Source organism: Rhipicephalus sanguineus, chromosome 4, assembly GCF_013339695.2.
Source record: "Rhipicephalus sanguineus isolate Rsan-2018 chromosome 4, BIME_Rsan_1.4, whole genome shotgun sequence".
Classification (NCBI taxonomy): Eukaryota; Metazoa; Arthropoda; class Arachnida; order Ixodida; family Ixodidae; genus Rhipicephalus; species Rhipicephalus sanguineus.
The window spans coordinates 130,528,466-130,548,741 of record NC_051179.1 but is presented as its reverse complement, the minus strand read 5'-3'; the positions used below and the strand labels follow the sequence as shown (position 1 = coordinate 130,548,741).

Genomic DNA, 20,276 nt, shown 5'->3' with positions numbered 1-20,276 from the left:
TACCTTGACTCACATTCCTTTTTTTTTTAACCAGAGTTTAATTTCCGGCCTCTTCCAAGACCTTTACCTTATTTTTGAGGAAATCCAAAACAGTCCACCTAGAAATCCCAAACTCCTTGGCCATGTTGGCTTGGGACCGGCCCCTCTGAACTTGCTTGATTACAGAGGCTTTCCTTTCCATCACCAACCTATGATACCATCTTTCACGCTTCAAAGTCATCGGTGAGGATGACAAAGGTGAAGTGGGTGCCATCACTTACAAACAGTGCTCTCAATGAAAACAGAGTTCGCTAGCGAGCGCTGAAGCTCGTAGCCAGGGGGGGCATGGGCCTGGTGTGTCCCCCCTGGCTACGCCACTGACCCAGCTAGCCAAACACCATGTAGTGTAGAAAGGAAGTGGCTAGCATGACCGGAGCTGACCAATATGCGACAATGCTACGTAGTATGATGTTGGGATATGACATCGTGGCTTTGGCTGCAAGCAAGGAGAGCTGGTTCGAGGCTGTAGGATAATCAAAACGGCAGCAATGATGCCATTTCAGATATTCTGCCATGTCGTAAAGTCTGAAAAATCAGATTGCAGAGGGTTTCAGAGTTTAAAATTTCAGATGTCCTTATACACCGACTCTATGGGGTACATGGTGGTGCCACAAAAGCGTCCGAAGTACTGTGTGTCTAGAAAATTAGTCGTACACTGTATTTCTGCTTGATTTGTTAGCCAAATCTTAATGTGTGGTCATGCATGTGAAGGGTGCATTATTGAACAATGTCTAAAATTTTTGTCTTCCTTATACGTTATGGCTTAGACAATGTCTGTGCAGTTTATATATAAAGTTTTCAGGACCACTGGTGATACCGTACACAAGGCTGTCCAAACAATAAAGCATGACTGAATAAATTGCGTCAAATAATCAGGCAGCAAACATATTCGATACCAATGATACACAAGCTTTTTCAAGGTTACTGACAGTATCATTTATAACTAAACATCCAAGTGGGCACTGTAGGCTGCAGTACAATGTGATCTACTCTTACTGACAAAACCTGACTGGAATTCAAACCAAGAAAACTTAGATATATCAACCTCACAAGAAACAAGTGCTTGATGCGATGTGTTAGACTGGCCACTAACACACGGCAAGTGAAAAGTGCTCATGTGAGTAGATACAGTAAGGCAGTGGTTCTCAGCCATGGATGTTTAGGAGACCCCTTGTGGACTGGTGGAAGTGATCGGGGGACCCGTTGCAGTGCGAGAAAGCGGGAGTCATAAATTAACGCAACATGCAGCGTGAAATAGGTGCCTTTTATTTCTACCTGGCAAAGAATGGATGTACATAAGTGCTACGCCAATTCCATCTCAACAACTGGTCGATTAGTTGCACAGCCTGCAGCCATGTTCTACCTGTTTCTAGCTGCGTTTGCTTTTCAAGTATATACAAGCCCTAAAAAGCATGCTATGCATATGTTGTAGAAGACTGCAACGAAAGCTTTACAGTCATCTCATAAAGAAGGGAAAACATAAGTCAGCTCTGCCGCAATGCAAAGGTGTTACGCAGTGAAGCATACAGAAAATCGGAATGTTACGAGGCATAGTGTGGCTTCGTAAAACTCCCGAGCATGGGTTTCGCGGGCTCCCATTTGAGAACCACTGCAGTAAGGGCATCAACATAGGGTGGTGCAAAGGCATCGCAACAGCTTTGGCCAGCTCTTTCGAAAGGCTACTACTCACAGGTGGTGTGTCGAACATGCCCTGCGAGTCGAGCGTGTGCAGGTTCTGCTCGAGCAGGGCCAGTCCCGAGGCATACAGGGCCATCTCGTCCAGCTGCAGCACCGAGATGGCCACCCAGAAGAGGGCCCGGTGGATGGGCGACTCTGGTCGCAGGAGAGGCTGCAGCCGCGTCAGGCCCATGATGATGGCATCGATCAGCTGCAAGTCCTGCACACGTGATTACGGCACAACACATTTGAGAAGAAGGAAGAGCTTCCCGGTAGAAACTTCAAGCTGAGCAGACGGCGAGGAAAGAGGGAAGGAAGGACGAAAGGATAAGAAAAGGAAACCATGCACACACAAAGGCAACCATGACAAAGTATGCATATGGCTTGTGCGTTACAAGGCGTCTCTACAGTAAAATCTCGTTAATTCGACCCCCGTTAATTCGGAATTTCGGTTAATTCGGATGCGGCATCTGGTCCCGTCCAAAATGTGCATTGTTCTATGGCTGAGAACTCTCATTAATTCGGACAGATTCGACCTCGCTTCGGTTAATTCGAACTCCCGACCGAGGTCGGGTCGAGACGGGGAAGCAGCAGCGGATACCGCCACGGCCGCGGTTCGGATATAATTCGGATTCGCAGCCGAAATCGACGGCGCATCTAAACAACTTCGAGATCGGATCATGGCCTCCGAGATTTAAAACGAGGTAACGAGATCGGATTATGGCCTCCGAGATTTAAAACGCGGTAACGAGATCGGATTATAGCCTCCGAGATTTAAAACGAGCTTTGCATCTCGGAGGCACATACACAATGAAAGGCAGTGCATCGCTACTGTCATCGGCAACAGGCAACATGGCGACGGCCCGTCCGCGTTATCAACGCAATCAGCCAGCCACGAGTGGTGGATGATAAGAATAGCATAGAATATGGCATAAGGCATTGTACCGCGATAGCACCCCTGGTGTTCCGCAACGTGCGCGGTGAAGCGTTGTGCAGGCCTGGTGTTCCGGACTTTCCGCACGCCTTTCTACGCACGAGCCGTGCAACATTTTCAACAGTGACGAGACAGCGCTGTTCTTTAAGGTTCTGCCTGACAAGACGATCGTGTTTAAGGGGGACCCGTGCGTCGGCGGGAAACGCAGTGAAGAGCGGGTGACGGTTCTTCTGGCTACGAACATGACCGGCATGGAGTGGCTGCCGCTGCTGGTGATAGGAAAGGCTGCGAAGCCAAGATGTTTTAAGAACATTAAGCAGCTGCCTGTCGACTACCGCTTTAATAGAAAGGCTTGGATGACGGCCAAAATATTTCAAGCCTGGCTGCGTCAGCTAGACTGCCGCTTTGGGGCACAGTGTGCGCGGACAGCCACCTTCAGGAACTTAGCAAAATTGTGATTTCCTTGCACGTTGCCTCCGCGAAGCAAACCGCGATCACAGACTTCTTTAAGAAATAAAAGTCTGGTGGTGGCGGGAGCATTTTTCTAGTGTTTTGATCGTACTCGCGATAATTCGAACCCTCGGTTAATTCGGACATTCTCTCTGGTCCCGTGAAGTCCGAATTAACGGGGTTTTACTCTACATACAAAACACACACAGACTGAGTGAGGCACATCAGAACAAGCAGAAACAAATAACATATGGCTGGCTCTCCCGCAATCAAGAGCAGATGTAAGCATGAAATGGCTACCGGCAAAGCAGATCGGTTGGAGATGATATTAGCCACAATCTTAACATGCGGCCACAACACGACGCAGGCCTGGAGGCTTACCGAGCTGGAATGAATCCGTCTTGAACTGAACCTTGTTGCAAGTCTCGCCTCTAACACCACATGCCTCATGCCAGACGCTGCCAATGTGGTCTACAGCCCGGCCCCACCTCTTGAATGACGCGGCACAAAACCCGACACGCAAAGCTCATGGTTTGCTGGTGTACCGCTGGTGTTGAAAAGAGCACAGGCAACCCTGTCTCAGTACCAAAAGATGACACTCAACTGCATGATGCCCTGCTTCTGCTTTTCGAACATCGCTTTTGGAAATGACAAATAAAACTTCAGTGTACTAAAAGTTACAGCTTCAGAAATATTGTGAACAAACATTAAGAAGAACTCGGAAGCAATATTTTTTGTAACTTATACGAACATTAAGTAGCGTATGTAATGTGGTACTGTACAGTCGATCCCGGATATATCGAACTCGAAGGGGACGGCGAAATAGTTCTATATATCGATAATTCGAAATACGAAATATGCGTATGTAAGGCTTTAATTAAAGCACTGCAGGTCTCGACACAGTTTTCTGAAATCGTAAAAAGCGCGAACATGACGATTCGCTCACATATGATAAAGAACAAGGCGAGAACTTCTTTTGCAAGTTAGCGCACTTTATTTCGCATGAAAAAAGTCCGTCAACTTGTCTTGCTTCTTGCGCGCCGTGAATTCATCAAGTCATCGTCAATATTATTGAAGCTTTCCAAATAAGTAAATTCAGCACCTTACGCCACAACAGCGGTGATCAACGCTGAACGCTGATGCGAGCTCTGTAGCGCGGTAAAAGGTGTAGCGGTGGCAACGGCGGCTGGCATCTTCAAACCGCACGGGTCCATTTCCGCAGCACCGGCAACGTCAGCTATGATCTCGGCATCGATGCAATAAGAAACAGCTACGTCGTTATCTGCACCGATGAAGTCACTCGCTGTGCTCCCGTCCGATACGGCGCCCGCAAACGCTAAGTTGCAAAATTCACTGACGCACCGTACGCCCTAGGCGGCGGTCATGACGCGCCCGAAGTCGTCACCTGGCACCAAGGCCCGTAAGGAAACAGTGCACGACGGTGCTTTACTTGACGTCGTTTCAAGCACCGGTCATCATTTTTATCGCTACGAGCGGGACAACGTTTAGTTCGACTTCCGAATGACGATTTATCAAGAACAAAGCGCGAAGTACACATTCTGCAAGAGACAACGCTGCACGAAGAAACATTTCTCCACCGTCATGTTGGCGATACCGATGGCACTTGTGGCTTTGCAGACGGCAGCCGCTACTTTGGCGAGAAATGCGAAAAAAAGCGTAGCCTCTGAGATCGGCATTTTAAAACCGAAAACACTAAAAATGCGTCACGAGGTTGCGGATCTCGAAGGCCATGCTTTACGGGCCCGCATGCCATCGTGCGCGAAGAGACAAGGAAGGGAATGCAAGCGTTACAACAAGGCTGCCAAGTCACTTCGAATTCTCATTTTGGTGCCCTCGGCAATCAGCCTCTTTGAAAAACACTAGCCCATGCATTAAAACCTGCGGACCGCGCGTCAAATATACCGGTGAACTGACAAGCGCTGCGCAACGAACTAGAGCAACGCAATTTCGTCACCTGCGCGCGACGAGGGATTGGAACTTACAAGAACGCGGCCGAAAAATGATCAATAGTTGTTAGGAAAAATGCACTTTCTGTGCTTCAGCGCAGGGCGGCGTTCGATATAGCGAATGTTTCGCTGTGCGGGAGTTCGATATACGTGCACACCAACCCCATACTTTTGCATGGGAAATTCGAGGGGATTTCTCAACTGTTCGATATAGCCAATAATTCGATATATCCGAGTTCGATATACCCGGGATCGACTGTATATCTGGGGGCCAGAGACCATATTTTCTTAATTTTTTACTGGTTGTCCGGATGTTCTTGTTTGAGTGCCCAGACGACAACTCTGGCTTTTGGCTCGAGGTCACCAAAAGCATTTCATTAAGGTCACTGGAAGGACTAAGGTCACTAAAAGCATTTCATGCTTACAATGTTCTACGAAGCAAGCAGTTGCCCCGTGACCTGTGTGCTCCTCTTTACAGTCATCTAATCATGCCGTTTCAGATAAGATAGGCCTGCATCAAGATGTTGCTGCTGCCGGTATGAGAGAGAGAGAGAGAGAGTGAAGGTGTTGTAGTACCTGGAAAGCCTCGAGTGCCTTGACGAGGACGCGCAGCAGCTGCTTGGCCTCCTGGTCTGTCACCCCCTTGCTGATGCAGCCAAACACAATCAGGGCCCGAGGCTGCAGGGCCGGGTTGTAGCGGAATGCAAAGCTCTTAGCCAGTGCCGTCCACTGGGTGAGCCAGTCGCAGCTGGGAAGGTTCTTCATGCACGCCTGCAACACGAGCGAGGCAAGGATGGTTGAGATAACTGTGTGCAACGAGCCAATTGATACAGGCACCAGTAGCAACGGTAGTACTGGTAATAGCAGTCACACAGTAAATCCTTGTTAATTTGAATTCATATGGGATTGGAAAGTTTTCTGAATAAAAGAGAGTTCTAATGTAAGCTCCTCTGAACAGAGCGCCTAATGACCTGTGTGGCACTGTGAACTAGCGTATACCTTACCCATATTCCTGAGCAGGCATAGGTGTTTCCTGCACATTTATTTTTCGCTTTAGCTTATTCAAAGGTGGGAATGAAGTTATCCGCAATAGGCACTGTCCAAGTCATCCTCACATGTGCTGTCAGGGGTGAGATGAATGCAAAAGAATTTGAAGAGGGGGGGTGCAGGACGGTGTGCGCTTTCTCATCAATTTGGCCAGGCTGTGCAAGCAGAAATGGCTGCAGCGTCTCGGCACTCCTCCTCCGGCTGTCAGCCAGACCGTGCACTCTTCGTGTGGCAACAGTCCCAGCAGCTGACCGCTCCGCTTCCTTTGATTGGTCAGAGCGGGGCCATTCCGTGTGTCGATGGTGGTCAGAGCAGCTGAGCACTCCTCCTCCATTACGCAGTGAAACCACCGATTCAGGGAAAGTCCGCACTGCCACGAATCCATGCTTTACGCTTGAATGTGCACATTACCTGCAGCCTAATTACATTTCTTTCCAATGTTTAAAAGTGCGCTATATGAGTTAAGTAGCATGAGAAATTTTAAAAGATAACATATTTCACCGCTTGTAACTTGCACCCTACTACAGTAGGCTCGTAAATGGAACTTGAAAGCACCAGGAAAATGTGTTTCGTTTAACAGGAGTTCCATTTACTGAGAGATGGACAGAGGTGCAGAATTCAAGTATAGAACCAGTCTGACTAGAGGCAGTTATAGGCAGCTCCATTTAAGCAGAAACTTTTTTTTTCGTTTTAAGAGATTACCAATCCCTGAGAGTCTACTCTACTACTAGTGAAGTCCTGCTAATATTCAAATTGGCTTCAATATCATTCAGTACTAATTGCCATTTGCTTCAACTTCACTTCGAACCAAAAGTCATATTTTCACAAGCCTACCCCTGAGCTAAGTTTAATGCCATGCAGAACAAACAAAAAAGCAGCATGCCGCAGCCAGAGACCAAATACGGCTTCAAATCTGTGCAGGAGACAACCTACAGCATGGAAAGTGCAGTGAGCAGGGCTAGTGGGATGGAGCCGAGATGCTTCAGATGACTAAGTGAGCAAGAGTTTTCTTCACCTTCACCCTTAAAGTTCGAGGTGATAAGAGTGTGTACAGTGAATTTTCACACGTGTATGTGAAGAAACCCATAAGCAATTTGAGGAAGATCCATCACACTTATCAGTACTACTTAGGAGTGCCACTGAGTCGTCACTCCAATGTCAGAGGCAGCGCATCAGTGACATTATCAAGAGATCAACAACAAACTCGACCTGATCGTTCCCTTGTGGCTTTATGGCTTTACAGATGACACCTGCCGATCCTGTTGCCAATGTTCCTAACACTCACCTCCATGATCTCGAGGAGGGCGTCAGTGATGATCTCAAGGTAAGCGAGCGGCATGCGTTCCTGGTCGGCTGTGGCGCAAGCGAAGGACCTGTCCAGCAGGCCGTGCCGGCAGTTGGACCGGAAGGCCGTCACTGCCGTCGACTTCACCTTGCCGATGCCAAACAGGTGGTAGAACTTGGGCAGCGAGAACTCGTCCAGGCTTAGCCTGAGGACACGCTGCGTGTCTGCAAACACCAGTCGGGAGGACGTTGAGAAGCTCACAATCTACAGAGACCACTGGCTGCCTTTGTGAGAACATCGTGCAGGGTTGCAAGTAGGCCACATGAGTATTGCACGCGTTACCACAGGTGCTACGCCCAGTGGCACTGTCTTTTTTTTCTTTCCTAGAACTGTTTCAAGAGGTAAGAAGTTGAAAGCTCAGGTTTGAGAAGTAAAGCCCAAAATGACTCAATTGCCTAAAGTACTTGTGAAAACACAGGAAAATGCCCTACTCAGTATTTGCCCACTTCATCTCAAGTTCACTCTAGGCCACAAATGCATAGAAGAATCTCCTCGGGCACCGTTGTGGAAGATTTGTTGTGGTACACGTTGTTGCGACTCCTTGCGTATTTCACTAAGCGAGAATACCTTACTCTTTAACTACCTAAATCAATAACGTTTGATGGCAAGACTAGTTAGTGATACATTCTTTGTAAAGATACAAGACATACAAAAGTATAAAAAAACAAGGAGGCAGAGCACAGGGTACTGACTTACAACTAGCGGTTGGGGGGCAGCTCGGCAATCACAAAGGTAACATCATCTTTTCATAGGTACACATGTTCCTTTCTCGTACAATGAATGGCACACTGACATAGAATATATGGAAAGCTTCAATTAATCCCATTTCACTGCATCTTCACACTGGCATGGTCCTTTCAGAGCCTGGATTACAAGCGCAGTCTTTAAATCAATGCCATGTGACTCTACACCAGCCTTGCCTCATTGCACTGGTACTCTTTAAATCTCTCCTTTAAGCACCTGCTTGTCTGGACAATATACTGATTTCCACAGAGGACATGTCACTCAAGCACTCCATAAGTCACATACAGCACTGTTTTAAACTCATGGGCATTGAGTGGTATGCACTGACTGCCTTGTATTGCAATGTCCAGACGGCTTTACTGGTGCAGAAAACACCACTAGAACACCTACACGGTTACCTGCCTCCTTCAAGTTGCTCCATCGTGGCTTTGACATTGACAGGCAACTTTAGCTTCTGCAGTAAGCTTCTGGCCACCTTCAACAAAAGAGCTACTATTGTGTAACCAGTTCTTGAAAAATGCTGCACTAGTCATATCTGCTAGAGTGGGTTTCATGCAGGCCACTTGAGCCTATGTTCTAGAAGCAGGCCTCTGCCACCGAAGTCTGCCATCCACTCGTCCAGGACTGAGGACTATTACGAAGCACCACCTGAATTCAAATACACACGTGCGCAATGCTCATCATACTGCAGACATTTAGGTCTCAAAATGACCCAGGCCAATGCACAAGCCAAGGGGTGATGCACTTGCCATTGAACGAAGGTTTGGTGCAGGTGCACAGAGAGTGTATGATGTTGATGACCAGGCCATGGATGGAGGCCCGCAGGGATACCGGCCCAGTGTGCACCAGGAGCGTCACGATGTGAAACAGGTAAGGCAGGTGGCTGGCCACTGCAAGAGTTCACGTGTTGTGAAGAGGAGGGCAACAGCTACCAAGGGTCTATCGTCACTGACCGTCCAGCGAGTTGTTGAAGGACAGCATGAGCAGGTAGCGTGCCAAGATGGCGATGTCGTCCCACATGAGGTGCTGCTCGAGGGTGGGTGTGGGTGACGTGCACGTCTTCTCTATCACCTGCACATGGCCGGACAGAGGAAGCCGCTGTCACGCAAGCTGACGCAACCTCAACATCCAGGAACAAACGCATCAGAGGTAGCAGCAATGCCCGAAGCTACGAGTGAGCTAAAGAGGCCTTCAGCTGTTCCTAAAGGTGGTGGCTCTTAACACGGCAGCAGACAGCCATCCTTGCGCAGCTTCACTGAACGTCACCAATGACTTTTCAGCTGTTCCCAGTGCTTGGTTGCAAGTGTAATTACGTTGACAGCAGGTCACACTGGCTCGATTTCTTAAATGCTGACCCATCACCGATTACAACATGAAGGCAAAAACACTTTACGCAATTAAAGAAATTGCACTACTGTGATTCAGTTCAGCTTGCAAACGAGACATTCCCTTTCTCTAAAGCAACCAGTGGCGAGTGCTGCAGAGCTAAATCACGGCTTGCGAGGTTAAGTTACATCACGCATTGTGCAGGCAAACAGAACAATTGCACGTGGACATCTTAAAGGCAATAAAAAGCCATTGCCCTAGCATACTTATATTAAACCTCCTTGCAGTTTTGTTCACATAAAAGCATGCATTACAGGCGCAATTTTTTGTGAGTGGATTATACAACGCATGAGTTGTACGTTGATGTCACGCAGCGCCTAGGAAGTCTTATAAGCTGGGTTCCACTATATTCGTATCTTTAAATTTCTCTGTCGCTAATCCTGCAAGCTCTTCTTTAGAGTCCTTGTTTAAAAAGAATTATCTTTAGCAGCACTAAGAATATCATCTGAACTTGACAGGCCACTGCTCTGAAGAGTATCGACAAACCCCATCAATGGAGGCCCACTCTAGGATACGTGTCTATCAAAAGGCAAAATCGTTCACATTCTCTAAAGGCTCAAGGTGTGCAGCCATGTGACAACAGGCACGTACCCTGCACAGGCGGCTGATGACTTTCATGGCCACCAGCTGGACATTGGAGGAAGCCAGAGCCACAGCCGTGTCGGCCATGATCTCGGCCTGAGCCGAGCCCAGGCCACCGGTGACACTTCTCTGCAAGGAAGGCAACAGATATCCTTTCTTGACACATCCGCAAAGACGACAATCCCAGGTCATGTAAACTCAATCAGAGGCCCTCCCTGATGTTCTCCTGTCGAAATGTCTCACAGCAGCTGTACAGACTCTGTATCCCTACGGGACTTTCAATAGAGGTGAGTAAACATATGAAAACTTCCAACACCAAATCGAATAGCCACCATTTGCAAGTACAAATTTTTGTCAAATAGTAGTTTCTGAAAATTTGAATATGTTAACTACATCGAAATAAACAAGAAGCCCTCATTAAGAAATGGTACATTTCATCCCCGCAGCCTGCCGCAGGCATAAGGCATAAGAGTTTATGGAGTATCGGGGGGCCATACTTTACCAACTATACAATGATCATTCATGCTCTCTGGAGAGTTCTGTGCATGCAAAGAAGCTGCTTATTTGTTTCTGATGCTTCACATGTGCTTATGAATAACATCATTTTATATTAACTGTAAAAACAACTTCCATAAACTTTTCAAAATGTGTTTGACATTCTGTTTTCTTCAGGCACTATTCGATTCGTATTCAATTAACTCTCAAAACTTTCTGATCTCAATGCTGAAACTAACTCTGTGCAGCCTCTTGTGGAGTTTCCTTTTTTTCTTTTTTGACATCGAATTCATTACTCGACAGAATGTTGCCACTTGAGCAATGGGGCTACATTGGAGACCAGCCAGCTTTTTTTATGCACTACACTCAATAGAGTACAGAGCCTGCCCACCTTGATGAAGCTGTCGAGGACCATGTCCAGCAGGTCGGACACCTGTCCGATCTTGCCCCAGATCTTGGCCTGGATGGAAGGGTACATCTCCACTTCCTCGATGGTGAGCGTGATGAGCTTGTCCAGGATGGTGGCCACCCGCTGGCGCTTGCTGTCGTCCGAGTGCTTGCAGAAGCGAGTCAGGTTGGGCAGCCATGGGGTCATGTACTCCAGGCACAAGTGCTTCAGCTCGATGGACGACGCCCGGAAGCCCTGGATGCACTCTTCCAGGAACTCCAGCGTTAGGTGCGACGCGTTGGTCGCCAGTTTCTCGCTGATCTGCTTGATGAAGATGGTGTTGTTGGACGGGATGCACAGACCTGCATGTTGCGAGAGGGCGCGATGACGTCTGTGAACTGGCACAGGTACGGCAACTCTGGCAAAGACATTGTGTGTCTGAAAACTGCCGTCTCTTACGTAGAGAAGTAACAAGAGATGTATGCATACGAGTGATGGTTGTACCCCATGCTTCTCCTCGCAACAGATCGGTTACGGTGGAGCACTCGGTTACAACCAGCACTGCCAAGCACTGACCAGTTACTGTTTTGGCTCAATCACTTCACATTCTTCTCCCCTGTTGTGCTATGTGGCCAGCCTGGTAATCAACTAAATCATAATACGCCGTTCAATAGAAAGAATGAGAAGTGGCTTGAAAGGCAACTTAAATCGTCACCCTGTGAACTCCTTCGCAATGTAGCAACTGAAGCCTTTTTACTGGTCTTTGAAAGTGCACGTGACTGCCACATTATTACTGAAAACTATCTAGTCTTCTTTCATGCACATCATAGTGCTGCAGACAACTAGACAGTGATATGACAAAGAATAGTGTTTGTGTCACTTTAGTTAGGTTAGGCTAAGCTTGGCTAGACTATGTTCAAAGAAGATAGGTAACTGCCTGCCCTGTTTTGTGCCCTTCTCAAATTGTAGTGGCAAGTATACATACAGCAATACCACATTAGTGAAACCTGTAGAAACTGGAAAAAAAAATTCTTAAGGTAAGCAGTTTCAAGATTAGCAAAATCACAATATTGAAGCCCATTAACCCCATGGAGTGCTTCTAAAATGGCGTGAATTAACAGTGACAGTTTCACATGTCTTGGCACTGACCCCTCACCATTTATCGGCAACAGCATTACAAGCAGTATGCCAAGACTGCATGTTAAAGTGTCATGCCTTTTGCAGATGCCCACCAACATGACGCATACGATTGGTGCATTGCCATTGCAAAAGTGTAAAGTGAGGGTCCTCATCAAGATGTGTCCCAGCTGAAACGCTGCGGGCTCGTATGCCTGCCTCGTTTGAGTGTGGATGTATCGTGCCTGCTCGAAAGCACCGACCGTATTGCACGAAGTTGGTGTGCAATTGACGGCAATGCACATGGGAAGGGGAAGAAAATAAGACACGAACACACGTTCATAACGAAATGAATGAGAGCAGCAGAGCAAGCACCACACACTGAGTGCTGCACAGAATTCAATTTTCTCCTAGGATTTTAATGATGTCGCTTCTGCTACACACTATCAGGGAATGATTTTTCCAGGATGTTTTCACTGTAGCTGTTTCAAGATATCCAAAGTGTGGCACCACAAATTTTCAAGATACAGGCTGAATGGCGTACGCACTTCAAGCATGACCAGAAAAATGTTTTGAATCAGACAATATTTCGAGCTATCAGAGCTTGAGTTAATGAGGGTTCACTATGTTCGAGCTGACTTCTCATTACATGGAAAATTGTACCTAGGTGGCAAAGAAAATGAGAAACAAAGCTCAATTAGCACACCTTGAAGCAGTAGCCTCGGGCATACAAGGCAAGTTCTGAAGACTTTAAAGCATCATTTGATGCCTTTCTTGGTCAGCACAAACAAAAGCAAAAACTTGCAGACCCGGCTTCAAAGGCGCAGATTTGCCAACATTACAACAATGTCTCCTGGCCTCGGTTAGAGTCGAATTTATTAATATTAATGCACCACTAGCGCACTAAGGCAGGAAAAGGAAAGAGTACCAGCAGTCTCCAGCAGCTGCCCTTCGATCTTGAGGTCGAAGGTGGCGGTGAGTGCGCACAGGAGGTTGTACGCAGCAGTCCGCAGGTTGGGGTCCGAACTGCCCAGGTTGAGAAGGGCCATGTTGAGCAGCGTGCCCGGAACGTCCTTGGGTCGGATCTTCGTGTGCACCGTCACTGAATCCTGTTGCAAAACCACAGGGAGAGAGAGTGCATGTACAGTGACAATGATTCCTTTTCTCCCAACCACTGATCAGCAAGTGGGTAGACACAGATGTGAAACTAACTGAATGTAGCTATTCGGTTACTACGCCAGTTAAAATGAAAAAGCGCCTTTTTGACTTGAACACAGTGGGTCATACATAAGCTGACAGCAACTGTACGATGTTAAAAGGAGTGCAGGTCCCTTTTCAGACCTTCAAGTAGCATTGACTTGAAAAATTAAAAGGCCAGACAAATAAACCGATGGTCAGATAACAGACGTTCTGACCAACACCGTTCTAAAGCCATCATACAACAGAAGTCAACTCAACAGACAGCATAAAACAAGGCGTTAATTCACAAGAGCAGCACAAATTACTATAAAAAATTTAGCAAGTTTTGGCCATTGCTGTGTTCTCCAATATTATGCCTAAGTGGAGAAAGACACCAAGAACACAGGCGCCATCTTATGCAAGCTATATTGTACTTTGATACTTGTAATCCCTTATTGCACAAAACCTGCCCTCCCAGTCACAAATGCCAAAAAATGGCATGGCAGGGCTTGGTTTACAGAGAAAATAAAGACACACGGAGGTGCAGCAACATGCAACTCCGTCAGTAAAAAAGTGCTGCCAGAGCTCACAGGTTGTGAGAGTTCCCAGCGGGTGCGTATGTGGATGATGGCCTGGACAATGCTGTCGCAGTCGTTGTGGATGAAGGACAGTGGGCCACTCTCGTTGGCAATGGTCAACGTGAACTGGTTGTCGTCCACCAGGCACACCTGTCATAGAATCATGCAGGGTTGGCAACATCCCAATTGCTAGTGAGAAATCAAACTAATGGCAAGTGCCAGCAGCCGAATTACGGGAAGCATGAGAGGTCCTTTCGAGTACTTCAGTGTGCCTAGGAATTGGTTCAACAGTGCATTGCAACCAACTTGAAACAGTGCGCAGGAATGCCGATGATGAAGTGCGCAAGTGTGGGCATGAGCACGTAGTGGTAAGTGAATGGCATCTCCATCAAATCGCACCGGTGCGCACTGGGGTGTCTTGGTGCGTTGTTTTGTCGAATCATCGTAGTGCCTGGGCACCCCGGTGCAATTTATCAAAGATGGCATAATACAAGCGAGATTATCCCCCAGTTACCACACTGCAGCTACGGTAGAGTGACGCAATTATAAACAGTTTCGGTAGAAGCTGAGGGCAGCGCAAGAATATTTTTTTCTCAAAGTCACGAAAGGGCTTCGCTCTGAAATGGCACGTTTCTTTACACCACTAAGTCATCGCCATGTACTCCAGTGAACACTCGGCATCGTTTCCTTACATGCACAACAGCAACCTTCAAGAAGGCAAACTGCAGCAGTGACCCTCACTGTCTCTGCACCTTGACTTGGCAATGCACGGAAAGCCCAGAGAGCTAAATGCCACTACGTTTAAATCACTGACGTCCGTCTTGGTCACTGTGCCTGCAACTGTGCACTCCAAGTAACCAAACTGAGTTCACAAACCTCCTCAATCTCGGAAGCATAGTAGACGTCGTTGAGGAGAACCGAGTGGCTGAGCACCTTTGTCTTCTCGGCAGAGGTCACCTGGATGGCTGTCGGGCCAACCTGCACAACGCAGAGGGCACGGAATGTCACCACACACCAGGACATCATTTCAGGGGTGTCCAACACACCTCCTCCCCCTCAATATGTATGTTGTGTGTAACATACACACACCGTAAATACAGTAGACTCTCAGTAAACGGAAATCTGTTAAACGGAACTGCTGCTTAAATGGAACAACTGAATCTGATATGATTGGTTTCGCACATGAATTCTGCACCCCTGTTCATCTCTCAGTAAACGGAACTCCTGTTAAATGGAACACATTTTCCTGGTACCTTCAGGTTCCGTTTAATGAGAGTCTACTGTACTTCGAGAAGGGAGGGGGAGGGCAGGTTTGAACCATCACTTTATCCTAAAATGTCTATGTCACAGATGACATCTATGAAATATCTACATTACATCGATAGCATCCAATACTAAATTTTCAGCCAAAGCAAATATCAAATACATAGTATTCTATTGGGTATTCAAAAATCTCTCATATTTGCCCAAGCCTAAACTTCATTACAAGCCTAATGTGACAAGCATTCAAGAGACACTCCAGGCTTACGAGCACCTGCCTCTACAAAGAGCACTTGATGAGTAAATATGACACAGTGACTGTGGGACATAATCCGTTAGAGGAGCTCTGTGAATCTTTCTATGAAAGGCATAGGACCTCTCTAGCACAAGAGAAAATTCCCTTGCGAACATTTTGTGGCAGGAAATTCTCAAAACAGAATAGCCCATTTTAGTTTGCTTGGTGAAGGTATCGAATGGCACACTAATTGTCGCCAATTCCATTAGGACATCTTCGCTGCAAAGGACGCACTCTTCCGAATTGATTTAAGAAGGTTTAGGAGGATTCCTAAGCATACTCTTATGAGGTGAGAACACAAAAGCATTTCTTTTGGCTAGGTTGTCGTTACAAAGGGGTGCAGGGATTCCACTCTCCTATGCTGCAGCTGCACGTGGTTGCTGCGGCAGAGTGTGCAATTTCGCCAACGTTACCAAGAAATACTTCCACATCAGAAACAACTTGATGAGGGCTAGTCGGTTCATAATTGAAACAGAGGATGAAACAGCGCGATCAGAACAAGGACAACAACAGAATGAAGGCCACAAAGTTTTCCAGTATTGAACATTCAGTTGGTGGTCAGCGCTTGCCCCGTGGTCTTCGTTCCTTTGTTGTCCTTGCTCTAATAGCGCTGCTGCATCCTCTGTTCCACATTAATAACGAATGTTTGTGAGTACTGACCTTAATGGCGACCTTGGTGTCCTTGTGGGAGAGCTTGAGGGCGTTGTTGAACACCTTGAGGTCCTCGTCCAAGGCGAGGGTGGCACCCGGCAGTCGCTGCTGCTCGGGCTCAATGTACTCGTGCAGCCGCTGCGGGGTGTCCATGAACACCAGCTTGCGGTTGCCCTTGAGCGGCGCCAGGATGCGGTCGTGGTACTTGGTGTACTCGCGCACCCACGAGTTGCAGTTGTAGACGTACGCGGCCTGGACTTTCTCGTATGCAACCTCCGGCAGCACGACAAACCACTTCTGCAGGAACTCCGTCTGGGGATGGGTGAGCAGTCGGAAGTGATGGTGGTCAAGAAACCAGATTGACCAAGGAACAAGACTGACCAAGCAAGCAGCCTCACCTTGTGCAGTTGCCATTAAGGAAGAGAAGCTTGGTAGTAGCAATGCTTGTGTACAGGAACAAGTTGTCCTGACACTCAATGACAAAGTGAGCCAATAACACTGGAAGCTGGGCATATCAAACTTCTAGGAGATTGTGAGATAGTTCGTGTGCATCAAAAAGTGTCGTTGAGATTGCAAAAGCCAAGAATTTGCCAACTTGTTTTTCTGGGGCCACGGCAAATGTGTAAGAGATTACTTATTCATTTATTCATCCATGCCTTCTCGTGCAGCATACATGTTGGACCAGCAGGCCTTTCACATTCTTGGATCAGTGTAGTGATCCTCTTGCTAATAACAATCTCCACAGAAACTTTGCTGCAAGGCAGTTGTCTTCTTTTTATTACAATCCTTCACCACCAGTACGGGTACGGACTGGACGCCAGGTACAACCTTGTGCACAACCTAAATTTTCCACTGCAAGGCCTTTTCTTAGAAGAAAGGCTGAAGAGAGCGCTGACAGATATCAGCGCTGCTTTAGGCATTTCTTCTAGGAATATCTAACCATTCTTATCACCGTGAAATCATTGTTAGGTGGTGCTTACTTTTGACAACCATGATTCAGCAAAATATCCACCTCCCCTTCGACCCTTCCCACTGCATCTGTTAAAACGATGCTATATTGTCGGCACAAATATTTCTGATGATGCAACTATCACAGGCCAGTAGGGTAAGTACAGCTATGGAGGTGCAGCATGGTGCAACCTACCTTTGACATATCAAATGCAGGAGGTGAACAGGATCTCGATCTACCTGAAGTTCAGTGCTACACTTTTGCATGGGATTTCTGAGGGAACTTTACAAACTCTTTGAAATAGTAAATAGTTTGATATATCTGAAAAGAACTGTTTAGCGAACAAATTTATCACATCCACATCAGCTACTACAGCCAGAATAACACCTCAGGACTAGGGATGGGCAAATAGTGAATTTGAGGTTCGAAGCGAATCCGAAGCGAGTAGTGATTTGGTCGAATAATTTCGAATCGAATAGTTCGAATAGTATTTACCGCATATTGTTAAGAAAAATGAGCATTTTTGTCATGACCCTTGCACAATATTTTTAAGGATTGGAACTAGGTATGAGTCACTTTCTTGGTTTGAAATGAAGCAGCTTGGAATAATATCAAGATTTGAATAGCAGTAGGGTGCAAGTTATAAGTGGTGCAATACGTTACAATTTAAAAATTACTATACTTAGCGCATATAAGCCCATATAACAAGCTTTTAAACTTAAAAAAAATATGTACATTTAACCTTGAAGTGTGGCTTCGCGGCAGTGCAGATTTCCCCTGGATGGGTGGTTTCATGGCACGGCAACTAAATAATGCAGTGAAACCACCTTTAGAGGGGGTTATGTGCGGTCAAATGTATACATATATTCGTTCATTTTGAATACTTCTAAATTTCGAATAATCTAAATTCGTATCGAAGCGAATTCAAATACTGTAATATTCGTTCGAATATTCATGACACTCATGACAAACAGTGCCTAGGAATTAAGTGCAAAAAGACGTAAATGTTGATATTGGCTAGCCCATCCTTAACTGACAGATATGGAGCTTTGCAATCGTGACATGCACTTCCGAGGACAGCTGAAACAAAGTCTGTACAATGCACTTCTCTCTGCTTCTCATTATTTTCACAGCAGCTAATAACATTACGAGCAGCTTGCCTTTCTTGAGGTATTTAACATGAACTGAAAATCTTGAGGAACCTATGAGGCGTATTTGATATGTCCACATTTTAAGCTCTGTCAGTCAAGACTTTCAGAGTTGAGCTTCATCAATTTTCCCTACTCACCCTGAACCGGTTGTCAGCACAAGTGTGCGTGAAGTCAACGATGAGCTCAAACGGCTTGTGGCAGAAAGGTTTCAGAGTGAGAATGACGTGGTAGATGAGCAGGTCGCCATTGGTCTCCCCAATTCTGAAACCAAGAGGCTTCATTCATATAGGCAGAATTGCAAGCATAATTATGCACTTCCAAAAGGCGCACAGAATAGTAGCGGATAAGAATTACACCAGCTTACCGTACACATCTCGCACAACCAGCAAGCAAACAATTTTACGAATGTGCAATGCAAAAAAAGAAAAAAAAAAAAAACAGAACTACACTTTCTATACACCTTTCCCACCTTGTGAACCAATACTAGGCCTTTGTCTCGGGTGTGCTGGGTAATAACGTCCAATGAAATAAAAGCGCCAGCGCCAACTTAAACCTCCTTGTGGACAGGTTTTTATATTAGGCAATGCAAGAGTTTTGCATTCAGCTTACACATGCAAGCCACTCGAGTCCATGCAAAACCAAAGCTGACTTTGGCTTCTCATGTACACAAGTCACCTGTGCAGCCTAGTCTAATGCTTTCCCTTGTTTCTTAAACCCACAAATAAGTGCACGGCAGCATTTTTTTCATTCCGTTTTGACTGCAATGTGGCCACTGCCGCCAGGTATAATACATGCAATGTCAGGCATTGAGCTGCAGTGTAAAAAAGCACGCAGAAAAGAAGAGGAAACTGTCTCTTCTTTCTTTTTATTAAGCTTATTTTTTAAAATAATGCCAGTGTCTCAAATAGCTATGCACCGACTCATCCAACACATTACGCTGTTAAGACTGTGCGTGCAAACGCAAACTAATAGAGTACAGGATTTGCTAAAATGTTCTCACAGATTTCGCTAAGTCTTCTGCAAGATTGTCTCAACCCACTAATGAAAGAAACTTCTTAAAAACATCCTCAGAAAAGAAACAAACAAAGCACCAAAGCTGAGAGCATACTTTATCATGCATTATAACTAAGGGTGTGCGAATATTCGAACTTTCATATATTTTATTGCGATAGCAATTATATGGACACTCTCGACAGGTTTTTGCCATCGCTGTCGTCCGGCGCCATCATGTCGCGTATGTGCATATGCATGTATCTATATATAATAACCACAAAGAAAATTAATTCAGAAAAATTTTTCTGAGGCATGGAATCGAACGGGCGATGTCTTGCTCCACAGCGCGCAATGTTAGATGGCTGGGCCACAAGAAGTATGCCTTTCAGCATGCTAACAGCGGGCTATTTATATGCACCATTTACTTCAGCGTGCTTTCTTGGTCACCAGCGAGATGGCGTGAAGTGCGCGAGGGGTGTGCTTTAAAGGTCGTTGCCCCACTCGTTGTGATGAGCGCGTGCCTCCAGTGCAATTCGCCCGACAGGACGTGGTCGCCTGCGCGCATGCTTATCTCAGGGGAGGGGGGATTTGCATGTCTTGTGCTTTCCCCGCGATGTCCGCGCTGAAGTTAGAGAGCGTACAAAGGTTACTTCGCTCACTGCAGTAGCTGCATTTGCGAAAGGAGTGCACTGTTCAAACAGAAATGACAACTGTGATAGTTGTTAGTGCGCACTTGTCCTGTGTGTGTTCTTTTCATCAGTCCTTTGCACTTGAGCGACGCACTGGAAATTTCGAGCTGCTTCCTGTTCTTCACATTACATTTCAATTTGCTGCTATCACATTCATTGCTTCGCCGTTGCGGCGAAACTGTGACAAACACTGTTCGATCTGATTCGCACCGGAATTTTACTATTCGAAGTATTTGAACTTCTGGAAAATAAATATAATGATTTATAGAAACGGAAAATAAATATAACGACGAAAAATCGGCGCGCAGCATGCTTGGTCTTGCGTTTTATGGCGTCGATGTGCGAAACTGCAAGCAGTTTC

At 46.4% G+C, this 20,276-nt stretch overlaps 1 protein-coding gene across 1 annotated transcript in view; it reads right to left on the bottom strand.

Moving 5' to 3' along the window:
• The window catches only part of LOC119390700 (neurofibromin), a 171,247-nt gene that overhangs the window by 55,220 nt on the left and 95,751 nt on the right, over nucleotides 1–20,276 (bottom strand). Inside the window, exons 29-40 of the mRNA XM_049415148.1 lie at nucleotides 18,371–18,494; nucleotides 16,143–16,445; nucleotides 14,804–14,905; nucleotides 13,940–14,077; nucleotides 13,099–13,279; nucleotides 11,058–11,416; nucleotides 10,181–10,300; nucleotides 9,157–9,274; nucleotides 8,961–9,093; nucleotides 7,400–7,655; nucleotides 5,644–5,838; nucleotides 1,730–1,936 (exon numbers count right to left, since the gene is read on the bottom strand). Of these exons, the coding sequence (XP_049271105.1) occupies nucleotides 1,730–1,936; nucleotides 5,644–5,838; nucleotides 7,400–7,655; nucleotides 8,961–9,093; nucleotides 9,157–9,274; nucleotides 10,181–10,300; nucleotides 11,058–11,416; nucleotides 13,099–13,279; nucleotides 13,940–14,077; nucleotides 14,804–14,905; nucleotides 16,143–16,445; nucleotides 18,371–18,494 (2,236 nt within the window). The remainder of the gene's footprint in view (nucleotides 1–1,729; nucleotides 1,937–5,643; nucleotides 5,839–7,399; nucleotides 7,656–8,960; nucleotides 9,094–9,156; nucleotides 9,275–10,180; nucleotides 10,301–11,057; nucleotides 11,417–13,098; nucleotides 13,280–13,939; nucleotides 14,078–14,803; nucleotides 14,906–16,142; nucleotides 16,446–18,370; nucleotides 18,495–20,276) is intronic.